This window comes from Nicrophorus vespilloides, unplaced genomic scaffold (genome assembly GCF_001412225.1).
Source record: "Nicrophorus vespilloides isolate i.1.1-1 unplaced genomic scaffold, Nicve_v1.0, whole genome shotgun sequence".
In the NCBI taxonomy this organism is placed as follows: Eukaryota; Metazoa; Arthropoda; class Insecta; order Coleoptera; family Silphidae; genus Nicrophorus; species Nicrophorus vespilloides.
Window position 1 is genome coordinate 1 of NW_017095715.1, and position 23,634 is coordinate 23,634.

At 33.3% G+C, this 23,634-nt stretch overlaps 1 protein-coding gene across 1 annotated transcript; it reads left to right on the plus strand.

The window, feature by feature from the left end:
* Window positions 1-1,984: 1,984 nt before the first annotated feature.
* On the plus strand, window positions 1,985-21,207 carry LOC108561027 (potassium channel subfamily T member 2). Its single transcript, XM_017918793.1, has 22 exons — window positions 1,985-2,411; window positions 5,924-6,023; window positions 6,906-7,104; window positions 9,336-9,410; window positions 9,534-9,617; window positions 10,449-10,543; window positions 10,692-10,875; window positions 11,017-11,295; window positions 11,398-11,484; window positions 12,894-13,111; window positions 13,257-13,406; window positions 13,480-13,772; window positions 14,579-14,891; window positions 15,171-15,233; window positions 15,659-16,009; window positions 16,065-16,199; window positions 16,251-16,362; window positions 16,919-17,104; window positions 17,199-17,330; window positions 18,301-18,399; window positions 18,783-18,988; window positions 19,038-21,207. The coding sequence occupies exons 1-22, from the start codon at window positions 1,985-1,987 to the stop codon at window positions 19,756-19,758; spliced, it is 4,509 nt and encodes a 1,502-aa protein (XP_017774282.1). The 3' UTR covers window positions 19,759-21,207.
* Window positions 21,208-23,634: the final 2,427 nt, after the last annotated feature.

Genomic DNA, 23,634 nt, shown 5'->3' on the forward strand with positions numbered 1-23,634 from the left:
AAGCACTGCAAGGAAATTTCAATGTTTCAATTTTCAAACATAAATATTATAATTTACATTAATAACACAAATATGATTATTACTATATTTCATTCTCTATAGTTTTAGCTATAATTTCCATATTCTATAGTTTAGTTGTTATTTATAGTTTTCGAGAAATACACTAAAATCTAAAGCATTGCAAGGAAATTTCAATGTTTCAATTTTGAACCATAATTATTAGTATTTACATTAATAACATAAATATGATTATTACTACATTTCATTCTCTATAGTTTTATCTTTAATTTACATATTATATAGTTTAGTTGTTATTTATAGTTTTCGAGAAATACACTAAAATCTAAAGCATTGCAAGCAAATTTCAATGTTTTATTTTTGAAACATAATTATTAGGATTTACATTAATAACACAAATATGATTATTACTAAATTTCATTCTCTATAGTTTTAGCTTTAATTTCCATATTATATGGTTTAGTTGTTATTTATAGTTTTCGAGAAATACACTAAAATCTAAACCATTACAAGCAAATTTCAATGTTTCAATTTTGAAACATAATTACTAGGATTTACATTAATAACACAAATATGATTATTACTACATTTCATTCTCTATAGTTTTAGCTTTAATTTCCATATTATATGGTTTAATTGTTATTTATAGTTTTCGAGAAATACATTAAAATCTAAAGCATTACAAGCAAATTTCAATATTTCAATTTTGAAACATAATTATTAGGATTTACATTAATAACACAAATATGATTATTAATATATTTCATTCTCTATAGTTTTAGCTTTAATTTACATATTCTACGGTTTAGTTGAAATGTATAGATTTCTAGAAATATATTAAAATCTAAAGCATTGCAAGGAAATTTCAATGTTTCAATTTTCAAACATAATTATTAGGATTTATATTACTAATACAAATATGATTATTACTATAATTCATTCTCTATAGTTTTAGCTTTAATTTCCATATTATATAGTTTAGTTGTTATTTATAGTTTTCGAGAAATACACTAAAATCTAAAGCATTGCAAACAAATTTTAATGTTTCATTTTTGAAACATAATTATTAGGATTTACATTAATAACACAAATATGATTATTACTAAATTTCATTCTCTATAATTTTAGCTTTAATTTTCATATTCTACTGTTTAGTTGAAATATATAGTTTTCGAGAAATAGACTAAAATCTAAAACAATTTAAAACAATTTTTTACCTTAATTATTAGTATTTGCATTAATAATACAATTTTTTTATAATTTTATCTATTAAATTCTATATTTCGATTGATAGTAATTGTTTTCCAATTCAAATTAAAAAAATGAATATATTTTTTTTTGTAATTCTTCGAATTTATTTGCTGTAAAATCGTGTAAAATTTCAGTAAAATCATAATTAACACAATTAAACTGATGCACGTATTCAATTCTACACAGTTTCAGCTTCAATTAAAGCGTTTTACATTTGATTCAGTGTTAATAGTTGTAAAGAGAAATGTTGTAAAAAGTCGACAATTTGAAAATATAAAATCCAAAAAATTGATAATATTAGATTGAAGAATACAATTTTAAATAGACGATTAAACTGAACTGTAGTGTTCATTTTTTATATATATATATATTTTTTCAAAGATATCGTTTATAGTTTTGAATTGAAATGTTTATGGATGGAAGAAATTTCTTGACGCATTTGTAAATAAACATGTTTACAATGTAAATATAACAATACTTGCAAATATCATTATATTATAACATTTCCATGTGATTATAATAATAATAAAAAAAAAACATAATAATTAAAGAAAAGAATGCAGGTATAAATAAAGAAGGAAGCGACCGTTTTTAAATTTTAATGTATTGTTGTTTTCGTCTATACTTAATTACATTTTAACTTCAATTTTAATTTATATATTGTTCAGTTCAGTTTGAGTTGAGTTCAGTTTTGGTGAAGATAAGTTTAGAAAAAATGAAGTGTTTCGTGTTGAAGAGTACCGGACTATTCGGAGGATTGGTGATAACCGGTGTAAATCGTGCAATATCTGAAGAGGATTTAAGAAACCTGTGCGAACCTTTCGGAGATTTGCACTCAATAAAACTGTTAGAAAACCACGGGATGACTGAGGTAATGGCTTTGGTCGTCTTTAAATCAGTCTTCTGCTCGCTCAGTTTCATGAAGAGATTCAACAGCGGTCTGTACAAGTTCCTGATGCCCAAGGCGATCAGTCGTCGTCTCGATCTGAGACTGAGGAATCAACTAATAGAAATCGATGAAAGCACTACAGAGCAGATGAACAGAAGCAACGTGATTGCGTCTCCAAATTACAATTCTTCACCCGAAGACATCTTCAAAGCAAAACCGGAATCGTTCAATAAGCAGAGGAGAAGACAAATCCGCAAATATCTTTATAGCAAACAATCAAATTCATTTTAAATATCAAATTTTTTATAAATTAAAACTTTTACTTTTGTCTACAGTTCATAATTTTTGAGTAATTTTAATGAAATAAATATAGATTTATTATAGTTAGAGTTGGTTTTCATTGTTTGAAACTCTTGAGAGGTTCAATTCACTGTATTTGGAGAGGTCGGGTTTTGTTGTTACTGTAATAATGTAACAGAAAGTAAATGTATATAGTGCAACAATAACGCTAGGGTTTGTCGCTTGGAGCGGTGAACAAAGCCGGAAAGTTCTGACAACGAGACCTGAAAACTTGTCACGAACTTCGTGAATCCGTGAATTTTTGCATTTTCGTACGCAACTAAATCGATTTTGCATTTCGCAACTCTTTTCCTTTTAGCTGGAATATTGCAGTCGACGTGTCTTCAATTTACGCCGAAAATGGGAATAAAATTAGTTTCACTATTCAAAGTCGACGCAATTAGTGTAAACTTTAGATGCATTCACTTCTGAAACGTCTATTTTCCAACTATTACTAATCCATTACGTAACAAAAAAAAAAGCAATTATGTAATTGAACTTTTTGTAAATTAGAACTAAAATTTAACTTTTAAACTTTTTTTAATAATTCTATAGGAAAATTATAGTTAAAAGTGTAAATAATGATGTGATTGTAGTTTTATGAGTGTATTATTAATAAATTTTGAATAAAATGCGATTGAAACACTTTTTGACTTGTATCTCGGTAAATACTGATGCGATTTTAGAAATTTAAATTGCATTTTAAAGCTAAAATTGTAGAGAATAATTTAATAAATAGATGCATTCACTTCTGAAACGTCTATTTTCCAACTAATACTAATCCATTACTAAACAAAATAAAAAAGCAATTATGTAATTGAACTTTTTGTAAATTAGAACTAAAATTTAACTTTTAGATAAACTTTAAACTTTTTTTTAATAATACTATATGAAAATTATAGTTAAAAGTGTAAATAATGATGTGATTGTAGTTTTATGTATGTATTATTGATAAATTTTGAATAAAATCTGATTGAAACACTTCATGACTAATTAACTTGTATCTCGGTAAATAATGATGCGATTTTGGAAATTTAAATTGCATTTTAAAGCTAAAATTGTAGAGAATAATTTGATAATAATATAAAATATGATTTGTAGATTAAAAATCGATTTTTGTGTTGTCGAAGTTATGTGTGTATTATTAATAAATTTTGAATAAAACAGTTCATGGCTAATTAACTTGTATATCGGTTAATACTTGCGCGATTTTGAAAATTTAAATTGCATTTTAAAGCTAAAATTGTAGAGAATAATTTGATAATAATACAAAATATGATTTATAGATTAAAAATCGTTTTTTATGTGTCGAAGTTATATGTGTATTATTAATAAATTTTGAATAAAACAGTTCATGACTAATTAACTTGTATCTCGGTTAATAATGATGCGATTTTGGAAATTTAAATTGCATTTTAAAGCTAAAATTGTAGAGAATAATTTGATAATAATACAAAATATGATTTGTAGATTAAAAATCAATTTTTGTGCGTCGAAGTTATGTGTGTATTATTAATAAATTTTGAATAAAACAGTTCATGACTAATTAACTTGTATCTCGGTTAATAATGATGCGATTTTGGAAATTTAAATTGCATTTTAAAGCTAAAATTGTAGAGAATAATTTGATAATAATTCAAAATATGATTTGTAAATTAAAAATCGATTTTTGTGTTGTCAAAGTTATGTGAGTATTATTAATAAATTTTGAATAAAATGCGATTGAAACACTTCATGACTAATTAACTTGTATCTTGGTAAATACTTACGCGATTTTGGAAATTTAAATTGTATTTTAAAACTAAAATTGTAGAGAATAATTTGATAATAATATAAAATATGATTTGTAGATTAAAAATCGATTTTTGTGTGTCGAAGTTATGTGTGTATTATTAATACATTTTGAATAAAATGCGATTGAAACACTTCTTGACTAATTAACTTGTATCTCGGTTAATACTGATGCGATTTTGCAAATTTAAATTTCATTTTAAAGCTAAAATTGTAGAGAATAATTTGATAATAATACAAAATATGATTTGTAGATTAAATATCGTGTTTTGTGTGTCGAAATTAGGTGAGTATTATTATTAAATTTCGAATAAAATGCGATTGAAACACTTCATGACTAATTAATTTGTATCTCGGTAAATACTTACGCGATTTTGGAAATTTAAATTGCATTTTAAAGCTAAAATTGTAGAGAATAATTTGATAATAATACAAAATATGATTTATAGATTAAAAATCATTTTTTATGTTGTCGAAGTTATGTGTGTATTATTAATAAATTTTGAATAAAATGCGATTGAAACACTTCATAACTAATTAACTTGTATCTCGGTAAATACTTACACGATTTTGCAAATTTAAATTGCATTTTAAAGCTAAAATTGTAGAGAATAATTTGATAATAATATAAAATATGATTTGTAGATTAGAAAACGATTTTTGTGTGTCGAAGTTATGTGTGCATTATTAATAAATTTTGAATAAAATGCGATTGAAACACTTCATGACTAATTAACTTGTATCTCGGTAAATACTGATGCGATTTTGGAAATTTAAATTGCATTTTAAAGCTAAAATTGTAGAGAATATTTTGATAATAATACAAAATTGATTTGTAGATTCAAAATCGTTTTTTGTGTGTCGAAATTATGTGTGCATTATTATTAAATTTTGAATAAAATGCGATTGAAACATTTCATGACTAATTAACTTGTATCTCGATAAATACTTACACGATTTTGCAAATTTAAATTGCATTTTAAAGCTAAGATTGTAGAGAATATTTTGATAATAATACAAAATTGATTTGTAGATTCAAAATCGTTTTTTGTGTGTCGAAATTATGTGTGCATTATTATTAAATTTTGAATAAAATGCGATTGAAACACTTCATGACTAATTAACTGGTATCTCGGTAAATACTGATGCGATTTTGGAAATTTAAATTGCATTTTAAAGCTAAAATTGTAGAGAATAATTTGATAATACAAAATATGATTTGTAAATTAAAAATCAATTTTTGTACGTCGAAGTTATGTGAGTATTATTAATAAATTTTGAATAAAATGCGATTGAAACACTTCATGACTAATTAATTTGTATCTCGGTAAATACTTACGCGATTTTGGAAATTTAAATTGCATTTTAAAGCTAAAATTGTAGAGAATAATTTGATAATAATTCAAAATATGATTTGTAGATTAAAAATCGATTTTTGTGTGTCGAAGTTATGTGTGTATTATTAATAAAATTTGAATAAAACACTTCATGACTAATTAACTTGTATCTCGGTTAATACTGATGCGATTTTGGAAATTTAAATTGCATTTTAAAGCTAAAATTGTAGAAAATGGTTTGATAATAAATTTGTAGATTAAAAATCGATTTTTATCATTTTTTGTATGTCTGTTTCAGGTTTACGGATACGAATCGCAAATTTATTCTTCAAGCTCCTAACATGCGTCCTCTACATAATTCGCGTTATCACCGATCTGAATCCGACGTACGCCACATGGTGAGTAAATTCGACGCGAAAAAGCAGACACAGTGTCCGAGTTGGCATGGTTGTAGCAATTACGCCCCCATTAGATGCGATACGTTTTGACATCCATCCCCTAGATAATTCGAATCACGTATCTATGCAAATTATAACTAACATCCCGCATTTCGTGCAGCCTTTGATTAAACCACAATTAACTTCGTGTTCTTTCTTTGAATCAACTAAAGAGAAATGGAAAGAAACGAACATTTCGCTCGGTGGCATAATTAAATCAGCATTTTTATTACGATTTATTACATCTACAAAATGCCATTATCGTAATAGAATAATAAACGCTAATTAATTGCTTCACGTGTTGGGAAACGTACAAACACAATTAATGCTAATAGAAATCAAATCTGAAAGAAAAGAAATGAATCAAAGCGAGCTTTGTTCGTGTAAAACAAAAACGAAGCTCGTGTAACCAGGCGACGTAACCTTTGTTGAATAACCAGTAATGACAGGTGGTTTGTTGTGTGTGTTTTTATGCGATTGCGGGGTGAAAATTGAGATTAAAACGCATGGAGTAAGGTCATTTTCTTTATATATATATTACCTTTTTCATTTCCACCACTAATCACGTAACATCTAAATCACTGTTTTCCCCAGCTTAATGATTATCTCAATTAAAGCTTTTCTCATATAGTTATATTTGTTGTTATTTTATTGGCAGCAATTACATTTTTATTAAATTACACAATGATCACATAGGATTGCCTATCTTTTATGTCAATGATACGCCATCTATTATTAATAAATCAAAGTATATTTAATACTTTAATATTTGTAGTTTCGATGAGATTACGTAACTAATTACAGAATGATTTGTGATCATTGATTGATATTGTAATGTTTCAGTTATGGTTGTATGCCTGGGAACAAGTCGGAATACATCTTATCCGCGAACCTGACTGAGGAGAAGTTCCAGGAGAATCCGATAATCAATTGGGATGCTATAATCTTCGTGAACAGACCGCTGGAATTGTGGATCGTGCAGGTCATCCTCGCTGTGATCAGTCTGACGGAAGCCTTGCTGCTCGCCTATCTCGGCTACAAGGTGAGATTATACAACATACGTATCGTGCAAATGAAAATTTCAGTTGCATAATGATAATCACGTTTCGTTTATTTATAGTTAAAAATATGCAACACGAATGATATTGATTTGAACGCACGTTGGAATATTTACAAGGGCCGCGTGTTTACCACCGTGACAGAAATCAATACCTGTTGCCTCCTTTTTTTGTGTGTGTTTGTGTCTTCTCATTCTCTATTTTTTTTGTTTGTTGTTGTACGGTTAATGGAAGAAGTCCTTTTCGTGAAAATAATAACAGAGAGCAATTGCTAATTATCTACTCTATCCGGTTACACGTTGAACTTTTCCCGGCCACTCAATTTAGGTTTTCCACCCTTCGTCCTTCGGTAACTCAATTCGGCGGGGTTAATAAACTTCCGGGCGCATCCTTTTCATCTTCATCTTCCAGTTCAATCACTGTCCTCGTTCCAAACGCGAACAACACTAAACTTGAAGCGTTCCTTTTAGAAGACCGAGCAATAATCATCATCATCATCGCTTCCGGGAAAATTGGAACTCTACTATAGTTTTTCCCTTATTATTATTTTTTTTTCACTCTTCTTCCCCCGGTAATCAAAATGATAATAAGTTCCTTGCTCGAGAATTAATTTAATTTCGCGCTAACAAAGTTTCCGCGAAGATCTAATTATGCTTCTTCCCCCAAGATGAAAGCTCCAATGTTACTATATAAAGCTTCCTCGGCGCACGAATGAATGTTAATGAGCACCGGAATCAATGCTCTCACAAATCAATTTACCTTCATCTTTCATGTACTCATAATCGGAAACCTTCAACAGAACAACTGAAAAAAAAACTATGCAAATCAAAATAATAGTAGTTAGATTCGGTAAAGTTTGCATCAAGATTAATTGTTTCATAAACTAGTTAATACAGTCTAAAATTAATAAGATTACACGAGTTACGCAAATTTCCTTAATTTAACATGTTTACTATGTAATTACACTAACTCCTGCGTATGATCGATATAAACACATTAAACTTGATTGACTCTAAATCCTAATTGTATTATATGTTAATTCGTTGAAAGATTTAGCTCTATCTGAAATTTAATTTTAATTGAATCGAGTTTAAATTGAAAATAAAACCACAAAAGTTTGATTATTACTTTGAAACTAAATCAATTTAAACTCTGCACTAATTTTTTCATCGTCAACCTTTGAATTTCGCCTTTTTTTTAACTGATTGGAAATTGCGCAAGGAAATCGCATTGCCTATGGAAATAAAAAGAAAAATAGTGGAGGAAACGTGTTTATTTCATATAACTTTATAATGTGTTTATGCGTATGATCGATATAAACACATTAAACTTGATTGACTCTAAATCCTAATTGTATTATATGTTAATTCGTTGAAAGATTTAGCTCAATCTGAAATTCAATTTTAATTGAATCGAGTTTAAATTGAAAATAAAACGGCAAAAGTTTGATTATTACTCGTGAAACTAAATCGATTTAAACTCTGCACTAATTTTTTCATCGTCAATCTTTGCATTTCGCCTTTTTTTTTTGAACTGATTGGAAATTGCGCAAGGAAATCGCATTGCCTACGGAAATAAAAAGAAAAATGGTGTAGGAAACGTGTTTATTTCATATAGATTTATAATGTGTTAATGCGTATGATCGATATAAACACATTAAACTTGATTGACTCTAAATCCTAATTGTATTATATGTTAATTCGTTGAAAGATTTAGCTCAATCTGAAATTTAATTTTAATTGAATCGAGTTTAAATTGAAAATAAAACGTCGTCAAAAGTTTGATTATTACTTGTGAAACTAAATCGATTTAAACTCTGCACTAATTTTTTCATCGTCAACCTTTTTTTGATCGCCAAACTGATTGAAAATTGCGCAAGGAAATCGCATTGCCTACGGAAATAAAAAGAAAATAGTGGAGGAAACGTGTTTATTTCATATAGTTTTTCGTTTTTTTTTTTCTGTTAATCCACGTCCTCTTGAAAATCCGTGACTGGAAGAGTGGCACGAGAAGTGGAAGCGAATCCGAAACGATAAGTAAATCGGTTTCGCGTTTCAGGATAAGGACTTTCAGGGTGCGATCAATCATAGCGAGCGACGGGAAATCCGTTGGAAAACATCGTCCATAACAATGCTTATATCTGTCGTACCTTTATATATATTTTTTTATTTTTTCAAGAGGCAATACATGTTTTTCATATTCTCTTCTCTTGCAGGGCAACATTTGGCAGCAGCTGTTGTCTTTTCATTTCATCTTAGAGCTAGTGAACACAATTCCATTTACGATGACAGTGAGTATACTTTTATTACATTTTCATATGCAAACATGTAGATTTTTTCCTTATTTATTTATTTATATATTTATTCTGTTTTACTATCTGCTTAAATTGAAATATTTGTATGCAATGCCGCAGATATTCTACCCTCCACTTCGCAACGTATTCATACCAGTGTTCTTGAACTGTTGGCTGGCGAAACATTCCTTAGAAAATATGTTCGTAAGTATATATTTCAAATCCCTTCCTTTTTTCTTTCTCTCTCTGCTGTTCGGTCTCGCTTTACACATCAAAGAAACATACGGTGTCGAGCATTACGTAATACCATTAATTCTATGGAGACGCGGTGTGTCTTTCTTTGTGCCTGTGCAAATTTAAAACACTCTTTCGGCCGAGGATACATCAAAATTCTAATTTTCTTGAGAGCCGGAACGATGAAAATCGTTAACTTCTTGTCCAAAGAGAAACTTCTTTCATTTCATAATATTTCAGCTTTGAAGATGATTTTAAAAAAAATTATACAAAAGACTAAAGCATTCAAAGAACTTGAAGATGTTTTGTGAGTTTATACAATAATTAATTCTAATACTAGTTAAAATATTCAATGTTTATAGTAGTTTATACTCTTGTTTTCTTTGTATTTTAAAAGAGTTGATGTTAATTTAATAACTATTATTCTGGTACTACGATGTACGTTTGGTTATATACATTAGAGCAGTGATTCTCAAATCGAAGATTCCTATCATAACCATTCTTAGGGTTTTTTAAGTGAAAAAGGGGTGCAAAAGGACCAAAAAGTTTGAGGAACACTGCATTAGATAAATATTTTATCCTTTCCCAAATTAGTCAAGAATGATTACTACAAATCTATTTACAAAGTAAATAAATATGTTAATTTGTAGTAGGTAGTGTTCTTTTTGATTTATCAAATTTTCAGTATTTACATGTAGTTTGAAAGTTTCAGTTTATTTCAGTAAATTCCATGTTAAAGTGTATTACATGTATGAAATATTTAAAGTAATGATTAATATCGTAAATGTGATTTTTTTTCAGAACGATCTGCACAGGGCAATGCAGAAATCACAGTCAGCTCTCAGTCAGCAGCTGACGATACTTTCGGCAACGCTTCTGTGCCTCGTGTTTACAAGGTAAGGTTGAAGAGCTTTTCCGTTAATACTTTGTATTCCGCTTCGACGGCGTCTAGACAACATTGAAAGATCCCCTTAGTGCCGTTCTCCTGTCCACATTTATTCAGTCTTAACGTGTTTACCTTCCATTCTCTCCTTTCTTTCATAGCGTTTGCGGTATACAGCATTTCCAGAGAGCCGGACACCGCCACTTGAACCTGTTCCAGGCTACTTACTATGTGGTCGTAACGTTCTCCACCGTCGGCTACGGAGATTTCGTTCCGGATATTTGGCCCTCGCAACTCTACATGGTCATCATGATATGCGTCGCTCTCATAGTCCTACCTACACAGGTATTATATTACATTATTTTCCATTCCTAAAACTTCATCTTTACACCATTAAATGTGTTGTTACCTTCTTCAGGTATGTTATATGGAAATGTTAATGTTTTTCGTGTAGAACACCTGTAATTTCCTTTGCTCGTTTTCCAGTTCGAGCAGTTGGCATTCACGTGGATGGAGAGGCAGAAATTAGGCGGTTCGTATTCCTCCCATAGGGCGCAATCGGAGAAGCACGTCGTGGTCTGCAGCACCACTCTGCATGCAGACACTATAATGGATTTCCTGAACGAGTTCTACGCCCATCCTTTGCTGCAGGACTACTACGTCGTGCTGCTGTCGCCTATGGAATTGGACACGACGATGCGGATGATCCTGCAGGTGCCCATCTGGGCTCAACGCGTGATCTACATCCAAGGATCATGTCTAAAGGTCTCGCAACCATCCCTTAAAATCACCCGGCAACCCCCGTTATGCATGCACACAATCGAATCCTGCTAATTGCTTTCCCAACTAATCCTCAAGTCATTTCAGGATGGAGACTTGGCCAGGGCGAGGATGAACGAAGCGGAGGCGTGTTTCGTCCTAGCTGCCAGGAATTACGCAGACAAAACGGCCGCGGTGAGTTCACACAAAAAGACCATTTCTCCACCATTCTCTCTTCATTTCCATTTATTTTTCGAGTACAAAAAACATTACAATTTCTCAATGTACGTTCAAGAAAAATAAGGTTTTTGACTTGATTTATATAGACATACAAATACCACGAGACAAAGAAATTCAATTAAAAGATCAATCATTGATTAGCAAAGAACTAGCAATAATCATTTTTCGGTTTTCATTGCATTGATTTTATCAAAAGTGCACGGATGTTGCAATGAAGTTTTAATTAAATTTTTATTGAAAACCTATATTTGTGCAATACATTTTTTTGTAGGAAGTCGCGAATATAAAAACTGAACTCAAGTGCAGTTGCATTTCAAGTGTTGAGATCTCTTTTGTGGGGTTCCACCAGAGATATATATGTATGTATAGGATGTGTGCAGGAATAATGCGGGTAATTACATTTACGGTTGTCCTCATCCAAGTCCTCGTCGCGCAAACACACGTATATAGTCGTAGTGGAGTGTCCCCTTTTCCAAACAGGGATAGGATTAAATGGGTGCAAACACAGGAGCGGTACGGTATAGGTGGGTGGTGTCGGCTCTGTTCAGCGCTTTTACCACCGAAAATAAATATGGGGGCTGTCACCTAGTTGTTGGACGGAAACCACCGCACCAGCCACAGCGGCCGCCACGAGGAAAAGAGGATCGATAACTTCATAACTGGGTTATATAGTTTTTGGTGCTCACTCTATATACATCTATATTTGTCAGAGAGAGAAATAGAGAGCGCACATCCTCTAACTTGAAATTATTAGCGGAATACATTACCAGAAACGTTTTTCTTGCCTTCAGACAAGCTACTAAACTCGACGAACAAAAGTGGAGAACAACACATTTGATTTAATGCGAGCACCACAAAATTTATTAACCCAAACGATGTTACAACGAGGGTTGCTAATTCTAGCAAATGCACTTTTGGCATTTAGGATATCATATAGTTCACTTCTTCAGAAGCAAAATAACTCAGTACACGTTTCCCTCTGTGATAAACGAGATTGTCTTTCATCTTCAAAGGCGTGCGCCATTATTCACACACAATTAACACTTTGGAGAAATGTCGGGTTCGTTTCTTCATCAGCATTGATTTTGTTGTTATTGTTATTATGGAAATGACAAGCAATGGCTTTTAATTATTCCGGTTATGCGATTCGCGAAAAGTTTACTCTGCTCTCTCGCATAGTTTCACCAACAAATTTGCATGTTTATTTAATTAGTGCGCTCAAGTGAGTAAATTACCTTATTCCGAGCGAAATAACGGAACACTGCAACTCGTTTCCTGATTAGCTTCAATTTAACATCATTTGTTACAAATACGTTAATATTGTATGTATTTAAATTTAATTTGTTGTTGTTTCCTTGTTTCAGGATGAACACACGATACTGAGGTCCTGGGCGGTGAAGGATTTCGCGCCGAATGTGGCGCAATACGTGCAGATCTTCAGGCCCGAAAATAAGTTGCACGTCAAGTTTGCCGAGTTCGTGGTGTGCGAGGACGAATTCAAGTATGCCCTTTTGGCCAATAACTGCACGTGTCCTGGAGCCTCCACCCTTGTCACCCTCCTGCTTCACACGTCGCGTGGACAGTGAGTATTATCTATTCCTTTTTCTCGAAATCGAGAGAGCAATTATATTACTCGACTGGAATATTTAGTAGCCCATATATTCGTGGGCTTTGGAAGCCCGAGTGTCTGTCTAGTTGGCTAAAGACCTTTGATTTATCTCGTGCAGGGAGGGACAGCAATCTCAAGAGGAATGGCACCGTTTATACGGCCGATGTTCCGGTAATGAGATTTATCACATAGTCTTAGGAGACAGCCGGTTTTTCGGCGAATACGAAGGCAAGAGTTTTACCTACGCCAGCTTCCATTCACATCGAAAGTAAGCGTCTTTCCATCCAAAAACCGTCGCATCTCAGGGGGATCATTTAGAATTCGACATTTGCATTTCGCAGGTACGGAGTCGCTCTGGTAGGTGTCAGACCGGCGGAGCTACCCGAGTTCTACGAGGATACGATCCTACTCAATCCCGGTCCCAGACACATCATGAAGAAGAGCGACACCTGCTACTACATGAGCATCACCAAGGAGGAAAATTCCTCGTTCACGGTGGCCAACCAGCAAGTAAACAATAATAACACCTCGACGGAGCCGGTAATTGTTACAGCGGAAGAAAAGAGCAACACACCAGCTAGCAAAGACGGTACCGGTCCTCCACTACTCATACTGCAAGTCCCCACCTGTGTCAGTGAGTGTTGTGGCGCATGTTAACTATCATCCATCATTTATCATCAAAATTAACAACAACTTCAGCAGAGAATTATTTGAAAAAGATACGAAAATCAATCGAAATCCTATTATTATTATTTTTTTTTATGATTTCAATTTTCCATCATCTAGGGCTGCTCTCGAATTAGTATTAATATATCCTTTTGATTCTTTTAATTTTCCATCGACTATTCAACGAATCGCATTTCTTTATATCCCACAGAGTTAATTCGGTGGAAGGTTTATGTATTTATATTCATCTCGGTAAGGTGCTTATTATTAACTCTTCTTCTATCTATCTTTAATACTTGTATATTGATTTCTTCTTTAGGGTCGTTTTCGCCTGAAATATCACCTTATTTTCCAGAACCATTGTTTCATTTATTACAATTATTATTTTCATTATGAACGAAACATACAAAAAAAACAATAATGAAACGCAATTAATTCTGTTAATGACAGCGGTGTAATTTACAAAGCTAACTACTTTCATGCATAATACAATAATAATAATAATAATACTGAAAGGAAAATGTTGATATTTAATTGATATTTCACGCAAAACAACCTGTATTTTGGTGTATTCTTTTGATGTGCTGAATTATTTGTTTTTGGAAACGATTCACATATATTTATTTTTTTTATTGTTGTTGTTATTATATGTAGATGCTTTTAATGTTTGAGCACCGAAAAACAATACCAGATTATCTTGAAACTACTCCCCTTAACCGCTCGTTTTCTTGTGATCATTTTTTAACTGTCTCCGCTCCAATGTTATTCTTGTAGCTACATTCACCGACACCACGAACTTTGCTGCCTCGAAGCAATGCCTGAAAGACGCTTCTCCAGGTTCCGTGACCTTGGACATCTCCGTCACCGGTAATCATCTGGATATTCCGCGGAGTGGTGATAATCCCAACTTGCTGAGCCCGGAGGTCAATCAGAGGAGGAACTCGAGAAGACCCAGCATCCTTCCAGTACCGGACATGATCACCAGCTCCAGCTTGAATATCTCCCAAGACATCACCGACGAAGGCGACGAGAGCGAGGACGAGTTGGAGGATGACGTGCCCTTCCGATCGCCCAGCGAGAAAATTGCGTAAGATTTCCAGACAAAGAAAACGGAAACGTTTAAAGAAAAGAACGAGAACTGTGTACTTCTCTCCACCCTTTTCCCACTGTTTCAAATCTTTCGCTTTCGATGTTCGTATCTTCAAGCTTTCCATCTTTATTTCTTTATTTAAACATCCCCCTGTGTCGTGTGTCTTTCTTTAACTCTGCACCATCTATTTCTATTTGTATTTAGAGTTTTATTTAGTTGGTTTAGCCTCTTTCTGATTTCACACTACTCTGTCTTTCCAAACCTTGCACTCCCTAGGTCCAGTCTCACCACTGATTCATCAGACTCTTCGAGACCCGCATGGCATGACGATTGCGCCCGGTAAGTTCCTCTTTAAACTGTTAGCTCTTGCTCAACATATACAGAGTGCTTCAAAATCATTACCAAATCGACGAAAAGTCTCAAAATTTTAACACCTTAACTCTTAACAAAGAAATATTAATATTAAAGAACGAATTGAGTTAATGTGTTAAAAGTAATGATTCAAAATTAACAAAGAAACTCACGCTGTTTGTTCGTCCTTCTTCTAAGAATTAATTGTAGAACATAGATGCAATTTGCATCTTAGAATAACTTAATGAATAAAACAACACCTACTTAATATTATTTTTAGTGCATACACTCTTCCCTCATAGGTATTTGATTGTGTAACATTTTATTATTTCTTATAGCTGAATTTGCTTCTAACCGAACTATCTCAAGTTTATGATTTTCAAATGTATGATTTTTTTATTTCTTTGATTTAGGATCGTGAAGGGTTTCCCGCCAGTGTCGCCCTACATCGGAGTCAGTCCGACCCTGTGCTACCTCCTGAAGGAGAAGAAACCCTTGTGCTGTTTGCAGTTGGCCCAAGTTTGCGAGCATTGCAGCTATAGAAACGCCAGAGATTACCAGTGGCAGAACAAGACGATCATCCTTGCAGCGGATTACGCCTCGAACGGGATCTACAACTTCATTATCCCTCTGAGGGCGCACTTCCGATCCAAAACGTCTTTGCATCCGATCATCCTGCTTCTAGAACGCAGACCGGACATAGCCTTCCTCGACGCCATCTCTTATTTTCCGCTCGTCTATTGGATGCTAGGTTCCATCGATTGGTATTTACAATTAAAATTTACAATTAAAATAGATAATTAATGCATAATCTTTTAGTCTGGATGATTTGCTGAGGGCTGGTATAACTTTAGCAGAAAACGTGGTCGTCGTGAATAAGGAATTGAGCAATTCCGCTGAAGAAGATTCTTTGGCTGATTGCAATACCATAGTCGCCGTTCAGACCATGTTCAAGTGAGTCGAATACTATTTAAACTAGTTTCACATTAAAAAAATACTTTGTAGGTTTTTCCCGAGCATCAAGAGCATAACGGAACTCTCTCAATCGTCCAACATGAGATTCATGCAGTTCAGGGCGCACGACAAATACGCGCTGCACCTCTCCAAAATGGAAAAGGTGAGTTTTCAAACCATCTCCGCCGTCGAAGCAACCATACCCTCATCCAACTTCTCCATATTCATACAAAAGTCATTGCAAATCCATTTAACCGGGTTATGATTGTCGAGAAATTAGCGGAATCGATGGTGTTTTGATGATCATGTAACGAGAACCTGTATATATATTTTTAGGATTGCATTGGCACTAGCGGCTTATCAGAAAAACTATTCGTACAGGTACCAAAATTTTTTGCTGATCATGAGGCCGTTGCAGGCTCCTCAGATTTAATAAGTTTTTTATTTTTAATTTCTTAATTTACTACCCAGATAATGAGACAATGAGTAGACATAGCTTGCTTCTAGTTGACTATTTGTTTTGTTATATATACATATATTCTTGGTTTATCTCTATTGCGTTGGAGTTCTTGCACACACTGCGGCCGATTTTCAATTATTATTATTATTATTGTTGATATTATTATTGGTATTGTTTGAATGGAGCATGACGCGACTAACTTTTACGATAATCGAGGATAGGACGCTTTTAATGATGATGTTCTGGTGCTTGTTTTCAGAGGGAGAAGGAGCGCGGATCGCACATCTCTTACATGTTCCGACTACCGTTCGCCGCTGGTAGCGTCTTCAGCGCCAGCATGCTTGATACACTGCTGTATCAGGCCTTCGTCAAGGATTACGTGATCACGTTCGTCAGGCTTCTCCTGGGTATCGACCAGGCTCCGGGGTCCGGATTTTTAACATCGGTGAGTGTGGATTACCGCCCAATTAGGCATTCGCAAAAAAAAGGGTTTGGGATGAAACGGTGCCGCCACTGCTGCTGACTGAATTCTGTTTCAGATGAAGATAACGAAGGACGACATGTGGATCAGGACGTACGGACGGCTGTACCAGAAGCTGTGCTCAACGACTTGCGAAATCCCTATAGGGATTTACCGAACCCAGGACACGTCCGTTTCGGATTCCTCTCACGTGAGTATGAGTCGCACATCATCCGCGTGGTCGAGCTGCGTGCGTGTCCCGTCTGTAGCCTCGGTGAGTACAACAAGAAAAAATTTAAAAAAAAAAGCAAAATACAATTAACATAAATTCTCTATATCTTTTCTTACTTTCTCTTCTTTACATCAACATTATGTCCCACAAAAAAAAACAAATACAAAGAACGAACATAACACACCGAAAAAAAAAGCTTCTCTTGCTTATTCTTCTTGTCTCTATCTATCCAGACATACTTTATATATATATTTACGACATACAATTTGCTTCTCTACATATCTCTTTCTTCAACTCACATTTATTTTCCAAGAGACATTGCATTACTCCGAATATACAATAAATTTAGTTTACTTGACAATATTTCAAAACTCTTAACAAAAACTTATTAATGATAAACTTAATTTATTTATATTCTAATGCAACGTTTGATATACCACAAATAAATTAGCTTCTCCTTTCAAAGGATTTTCTCTCCAGTACACTTATGTAATCTTTATGTCGGACACACTTTATCTCTTCCAGACTACGACGACAATAAGCGCAGGCACGCACGCAGTCTTCGACAACAAAAAAAAGCTTTATGTAACATATTTTGAAAGACCCTCCACTTCCCCAATTATATAATATACAGTAAATTCCGCATGATCCAAGCACGATTCCCAATACAACTAAAAACTATACAACATTAATCTGAAAAAGCTATGATAATCAGAATGATGCAAATTGATAATTATATTATATTGCAATTAAAAGATTAAATTTTTCTAATTAACAAATTCATGTATTGATCTGATTTTCAAAGTTTTTTTTATATAATTCCCCTGAAGTGTGATTTTTTATTTTGTTTAATTTTTGTTTGTTGTTTATATTTTGTAAATGTGATGATTCGGCTGCTAGTGCACGAAAAGTTTAGTACTATTTTTGGCTTCTTCCTAATTTCTAACAGCTTGACGAGGACTTTGGACCTGACCGTGTAGGTGTTACTTACCGGCCCAAGGGAGGCAGCAGCACCTGCTTAGGCTGTACAGATAATCGTAACTCGATGGTGAGTACCGTTTCGAAAATGTGACAAAAAAAAAATAAAGAGAACAACAAGAAAAGAAAGCAAATACAGAACGGAACACACCGAATTTACTACACAACGACGATGCAGTTGAGTTGAGATAGTTGCTAGTTGGGTAAACATGAAACACGAAAGACCAACTTCGATTATATTAGACCCTGTATTGCTGTTGTAATTCTATTCCTGGAAATGGATAGAACAAGCTTGCCGCAAACTTATACTCAATGGTGAATGAATGAACCTTCGTTTTGAAACTCGCTTGCTGCTTGCGTTTTCATAGATTTAGATCGTTTCTCCTTCTCGGATCCTCTTGTCTTTCTCGTGTCTTTATTACAACGCTTTGCTTTATTTGTTGTCTTACTTAGTATTCCATTAACATGGGGGATGAAGCTCGAGATAACCATGAGCAGCAGATCGAAAGGGCGGAGATTGCGAACCTTGTTAGATCGCGGATGGAAAGTCTGAACCTTCCCGCAGTTGATTACAACGACGTCAGTGAGAAGAGAAGTAGCTTATCATATGTGATCATTAATCCGAGCTGTGATTTAAAATTAGAGGAAGGAGATATTATGTGAGTACTATTGAAATTGATGATTTTTTTCTGAATCATTCTTTTGCAGTTATTTGGTAAGGCCTAGTCCGTTTTCCGCTCAAAAGACGTTTGAAAGGCACAACAGCAGGAGGAAATCGAACATAAGCTTCTGCTCACAAACCTTAGTACAGCAGATGGCTGGATCGCAGGCTGGTAGCAGGAGGGGCTCAGGTCTAGGTCTGAGCGGCTACCAGTCACCGCGACCTCCACCTCTGGTTACAACCAAATCCAACTCTCTCTCGTTGCCGGATAGTCCTACCGTCGCAGGATACCAGCGCGGCAGATCCAACTCTTTGCGCGTCATCGACGACATCCTCCTCAGGAGATCCAACTCCTTGCGTCAAGGTTTGACCAACGTCGGCGCCGGTCGCAGGAAAAGCAGTTTAGAGGACGTCGGCCTCTCGCACTTCTCCACAAGCTACAACAGCAACAATCCCATCAAGATCGCACTTAACGGCAGCATCGGCTTAGAGGTGACGCCTCCGGAAGAGTGCAGCTCCCCGTTGATGTCCAGCAATACAGCACTGCTGATTAATCCCCCTTGTTCGGGAACTGGCAGCACCTTGAGCTTAGCCCAGAGCGGATTGCCTCACAGTTCCAGCAGTCTGCCGCATAGCGTGTTGGGAATCAACGTTCCTTACGGCGACACCTGTTCCTCCTCAGTCGGTCCTTCGATGCCCTCCAGCAGCGGCGGCGGCGGCAGCAGCTCCACCGCGGACCCCCAGCATCTCCAGGGAACAATCGTATGATACAACCTCATGTGGGGGAGGAGGATGAGCGGTTTCAAGAAGAAATGGCTCTAAAGAAACCTCCTCGCCGCACACGTAGATCACAAACTCCATATCTCTAGGTTCATAGCGAAACATGACATAAACATATAAGTATCTATATATATATACATACATACATTATTATATAGTAGCTCTAGAATCTACTAAAAATATGAAACCGCATTTGGCCTTATATAATAACTTTCTATCAGATTTTTCTAGACTGATCTATTTCGCTCTAAGCCAAAACGACAAAACGGTTGGCGTAGCCAAATTTTCTATATAAATTTATTATTAATTATTCATTATTATTACGATTAACGTTCTATTTGGATAGTGTGGAGAGGAACCGGAGATTTAGCGAAATTGACATACCGTAGATTTACCATTACGAAATATTATCATCATTTCGAATTTTCGCGTAAGAATTATTTTCACTCGAGCATAGAAGAAATTCTTCCATTCAGGCCAGTCAAAAAGAGACGCGATTTATCAGTATCATTTCTTCAGGTATGTTGAATGAGGGATCAAATATTGTAGCAGTTAGGATTTCGAAAACAAAAAAAAATGATAATGAAATTAGTGAAAGAAAACATATTTTAAGACTAATTGGCGTAAAAAAAATTAACTGTTTTTGTCATTATAACCATTACAAATGATTGTTATAATTTTCATAAAGAGATACACGAAAATACAAGGTAGACGATTCGCTTTATTGTAGCTTTAGAAATGCCGTCCAGTGAAGAAGTTAAAAAAAAAAGATAAATACGTTCGAATAGCGACTGAAGAGTGAATTATTCTGTTACTTTTTTTTTCGTTTCCATTTAGTTTCTTCAGTGAATCCCTTATATATATATAAGTAAATGATAATATTTAAGAAACTAAATAATAGAAACAAATAGGGTAAAGACTGTGGGTGTGGTCCAAAAGAGTAAATAAATTATTAAAGAAAATTAAACAAAAAAAAAAACTAAAATATATATAATTGTGAGGTGATAGCTTTTATCACTACATATCTTATTGCAAAAAGAAGATGAAGGAAGGAAAGGGGCGCGAATAGGTATATTTTTCTAGGGCGAAAGTTAATACAGAGGATGTTTGTCAATAATTGGAGCTGGAAAGAGAGAAATGATAAAATAGACCAAGAAAACAGCAACAAAAAAGAAATAGATAAATTTTAGTAATTTAATTGAAATATGATATAAGATGCTTTGGTAAATGCTTTATATTTCATTGAGAATCGTTGATTCTTAGAGAATAATAACGATTTGTACATATTATAATAATATAAGCTTATATACTGAACTACATATAAATATTGTTAGAATATTAATTGATTAGCGACGTGTAGCGATTAATTAATTACGACTCTATATAGTGTACATGGGGACTAAGTGAGGACGAATATATCAACGTGTTAAGTTTCTAGATGATTTGTGTAAATACATTTTTTTGGAGAAGTTTATATATATTATACATATGTGAATGAGACAAAAAAAAAATATATATATATCATATTTTGAAGAGAAAGAATGTTAATTTTAAGCGATCAAATTCCTAGGCTTTCATGTACAAGAAACAAAAGTATGTACAGTATATCGAGTCAATAGCACTTACTATTATGATAATATTACATTGTATTTGGTGAAAATGATGAAAAATTAAGAATGAATGAAGAACATCAAAAAAAAAACAAGAACTCAAGAAACGTGTTTGCTTGAAAAACCTACACAAATCCTATTTTCTCATTATATTTTTATTACATCAATTCGATTCTAACATTACCTTTTTCCCCCTAAATCCCATTCTGATTTCTCTTGTTTGCAGATTCCTGTTGATTACAGTGCTGCAAAGAATCTGCCAAGTAAGTAGATTAGTTTGATTTATATTTAATACAAGAACAAGTAAACTATTCGTCTTTGTTTTCTCTCTCTCTCTTTCTCTCCCAATAGTGAACAAGAAAGAAATTATCCTTAATCCAGTTTTATTCCTGAAACACATTCCATGTAAGTCCATTATCTAAACTACAATTATTTTTAAGAATCGTAAAGCAAATAGTTTCAATAGTGATTTATGTTTATATCTCTTCGTTTATACTTAACGAATGTCTAAATCATTGTATCGAGTCAATATTTGTTTGTTTTATTAATTATTGATATAAACGAGCCTTTGAGTTATAAAAACGCTCAGAGTAATAAAAACCGTTTGGAGAAACGCTCTGTTTCTCATATCTTGTTAGTTTTACCTCTTGAAAGAGGCATTATGTGAAAATCGGGCAGCTAACTATAAAAACTATGTCACCTAAAATTAACCTCCCCAAACAATTGTAAGATTTGTCACCCCTTAGACCTTATCGACAGCGGGAGACATGGCAAATTAGCCCCTACCCTTAGGGTATTATTCAGGACGTCTTCTTACATATAAAACGACACTTATGTTATTTCAAGTTAGTTCTAGTTAGTCTACAACTCATGTGAGTCCTAGGAAGAACCTTATCCTAGTAACAGTTCTAGTTTGACTCTACTCTTGACCATCAACCTATGCTTGTAGCAACTGGAACCTAGATTAAGAATCACTAGCATCTAAGTGTTAATTAAATACTATTAAGTACACTAACATCAATCTAGACTCTTCCATAAAAACCCACTAGGACTACACATCGACAATAATACAAAGTATTCCATAGAGATATTCCATCCCGGGACACGAGTTATTATTAAGGAAATGTAACATTGTATTTAGTAAGGTTGAAAATTAATGAAAAAGTTCTACACTTTAATTCACATGTTTATAATATTACCTTCTCTTTCCCAGATTTCCTTATCAATTAATTAATTAATAATTTGAAATATTAACAAATTAGCTGAATCATTTTATATTGATTATTTAAACTAAGGCTTTGAATCGTAATTGCTTTTAAGTAATTAAGTTTGTGCACAATCCATTAGCTAATTAAACGTTTTAAATTAATGATGAACTTTAGATAATTTGATTTAGTTGATTGCAAATTTGCATTGTCCAAAAATAACAAAATTTGTAAATATTAGGATTTTTCAGGTGTTTTTTTTAGAAATGATAGATTAATTGTTGTATTTATTTATTAATAAGACGATTTATATAACAGTAATCGAATTACTTGGTGATAAAAAATATTACATGTAAATATATTCATTCATTCGTTTCGTATAAACTTTGGAAATTAGCTAAAATGATATTCTTAATACTGCTAAAACATGGAATAATATAAACTTTGGAAGAATCATGATGATTGTCTTCTTGCATATAAGACAACACTTATGTTATTTTAAGTTAGTCCACAACTCATGTGAGTCCTAGGAAGAACCTAATCCTAGTAACAGTTCTAGTTTGACTCTACTCTTGACCATCAACCTATGCTTGTAGCAACTGGAACCTAGATTAAAAATCACCAGCATCTAAGTGTTAATTAAATACTATTAAGTACACTACACTACACATCGACAATACTACAAAGTATTCCTTAGAGATATTCCATCACGGGACACGACAAATTATTATTAAGAAAATGTAACATTGCATTTAGTAAGGTTGAAAATTAATGAAAAAGTTCTACACTTTAATTCACATGTTTATAATATTACCTTCTCTTTCCCTGATTTCCTTATCAATTAATTAAGAATAATTTGAAACATTAACAAATTAGCTGAATCATTTTATATTGATTATTTAAACTAAGGCTTTGAATACTAATTGCATTTAAGTAATTAAGTTTGTGCACAATCCATTAGCTAATTAAACGTTTTAAATTAATGATGAACTTTAGATAATTTAATTTAGTTGATTGCAAATTTGCATTGTCCAAAAATAACAAAATTT

What these genes read in the sequence shown, in the direction of transcription:
- LOC108561027 (XM_017918793.1), top strand. Translation starts at nt 1,985, where the DNA reads ATGAAGTGTTTCGTGTTGAAGAGTACCGGACTATTCGGAGGATTGGTG. An exon ending in TCATAGTCCTACCTACACAG is followed by an intron (nt 10,876 to 11,016) that starts GTATTATATTAC and finishes CTCGTTTTCCAG; the next exon opens with TTCGAGCAGTTGGCATTCAC. An exon ending in TCCAAGGATCATGTCTAAAG is followed by an intron (nt 11,296 to 11,397) that starts GTCTCGCAACCA and finishes AAGTCATTTCAG; the next exon opens with GATGGAGACTTGGCCAGGGC.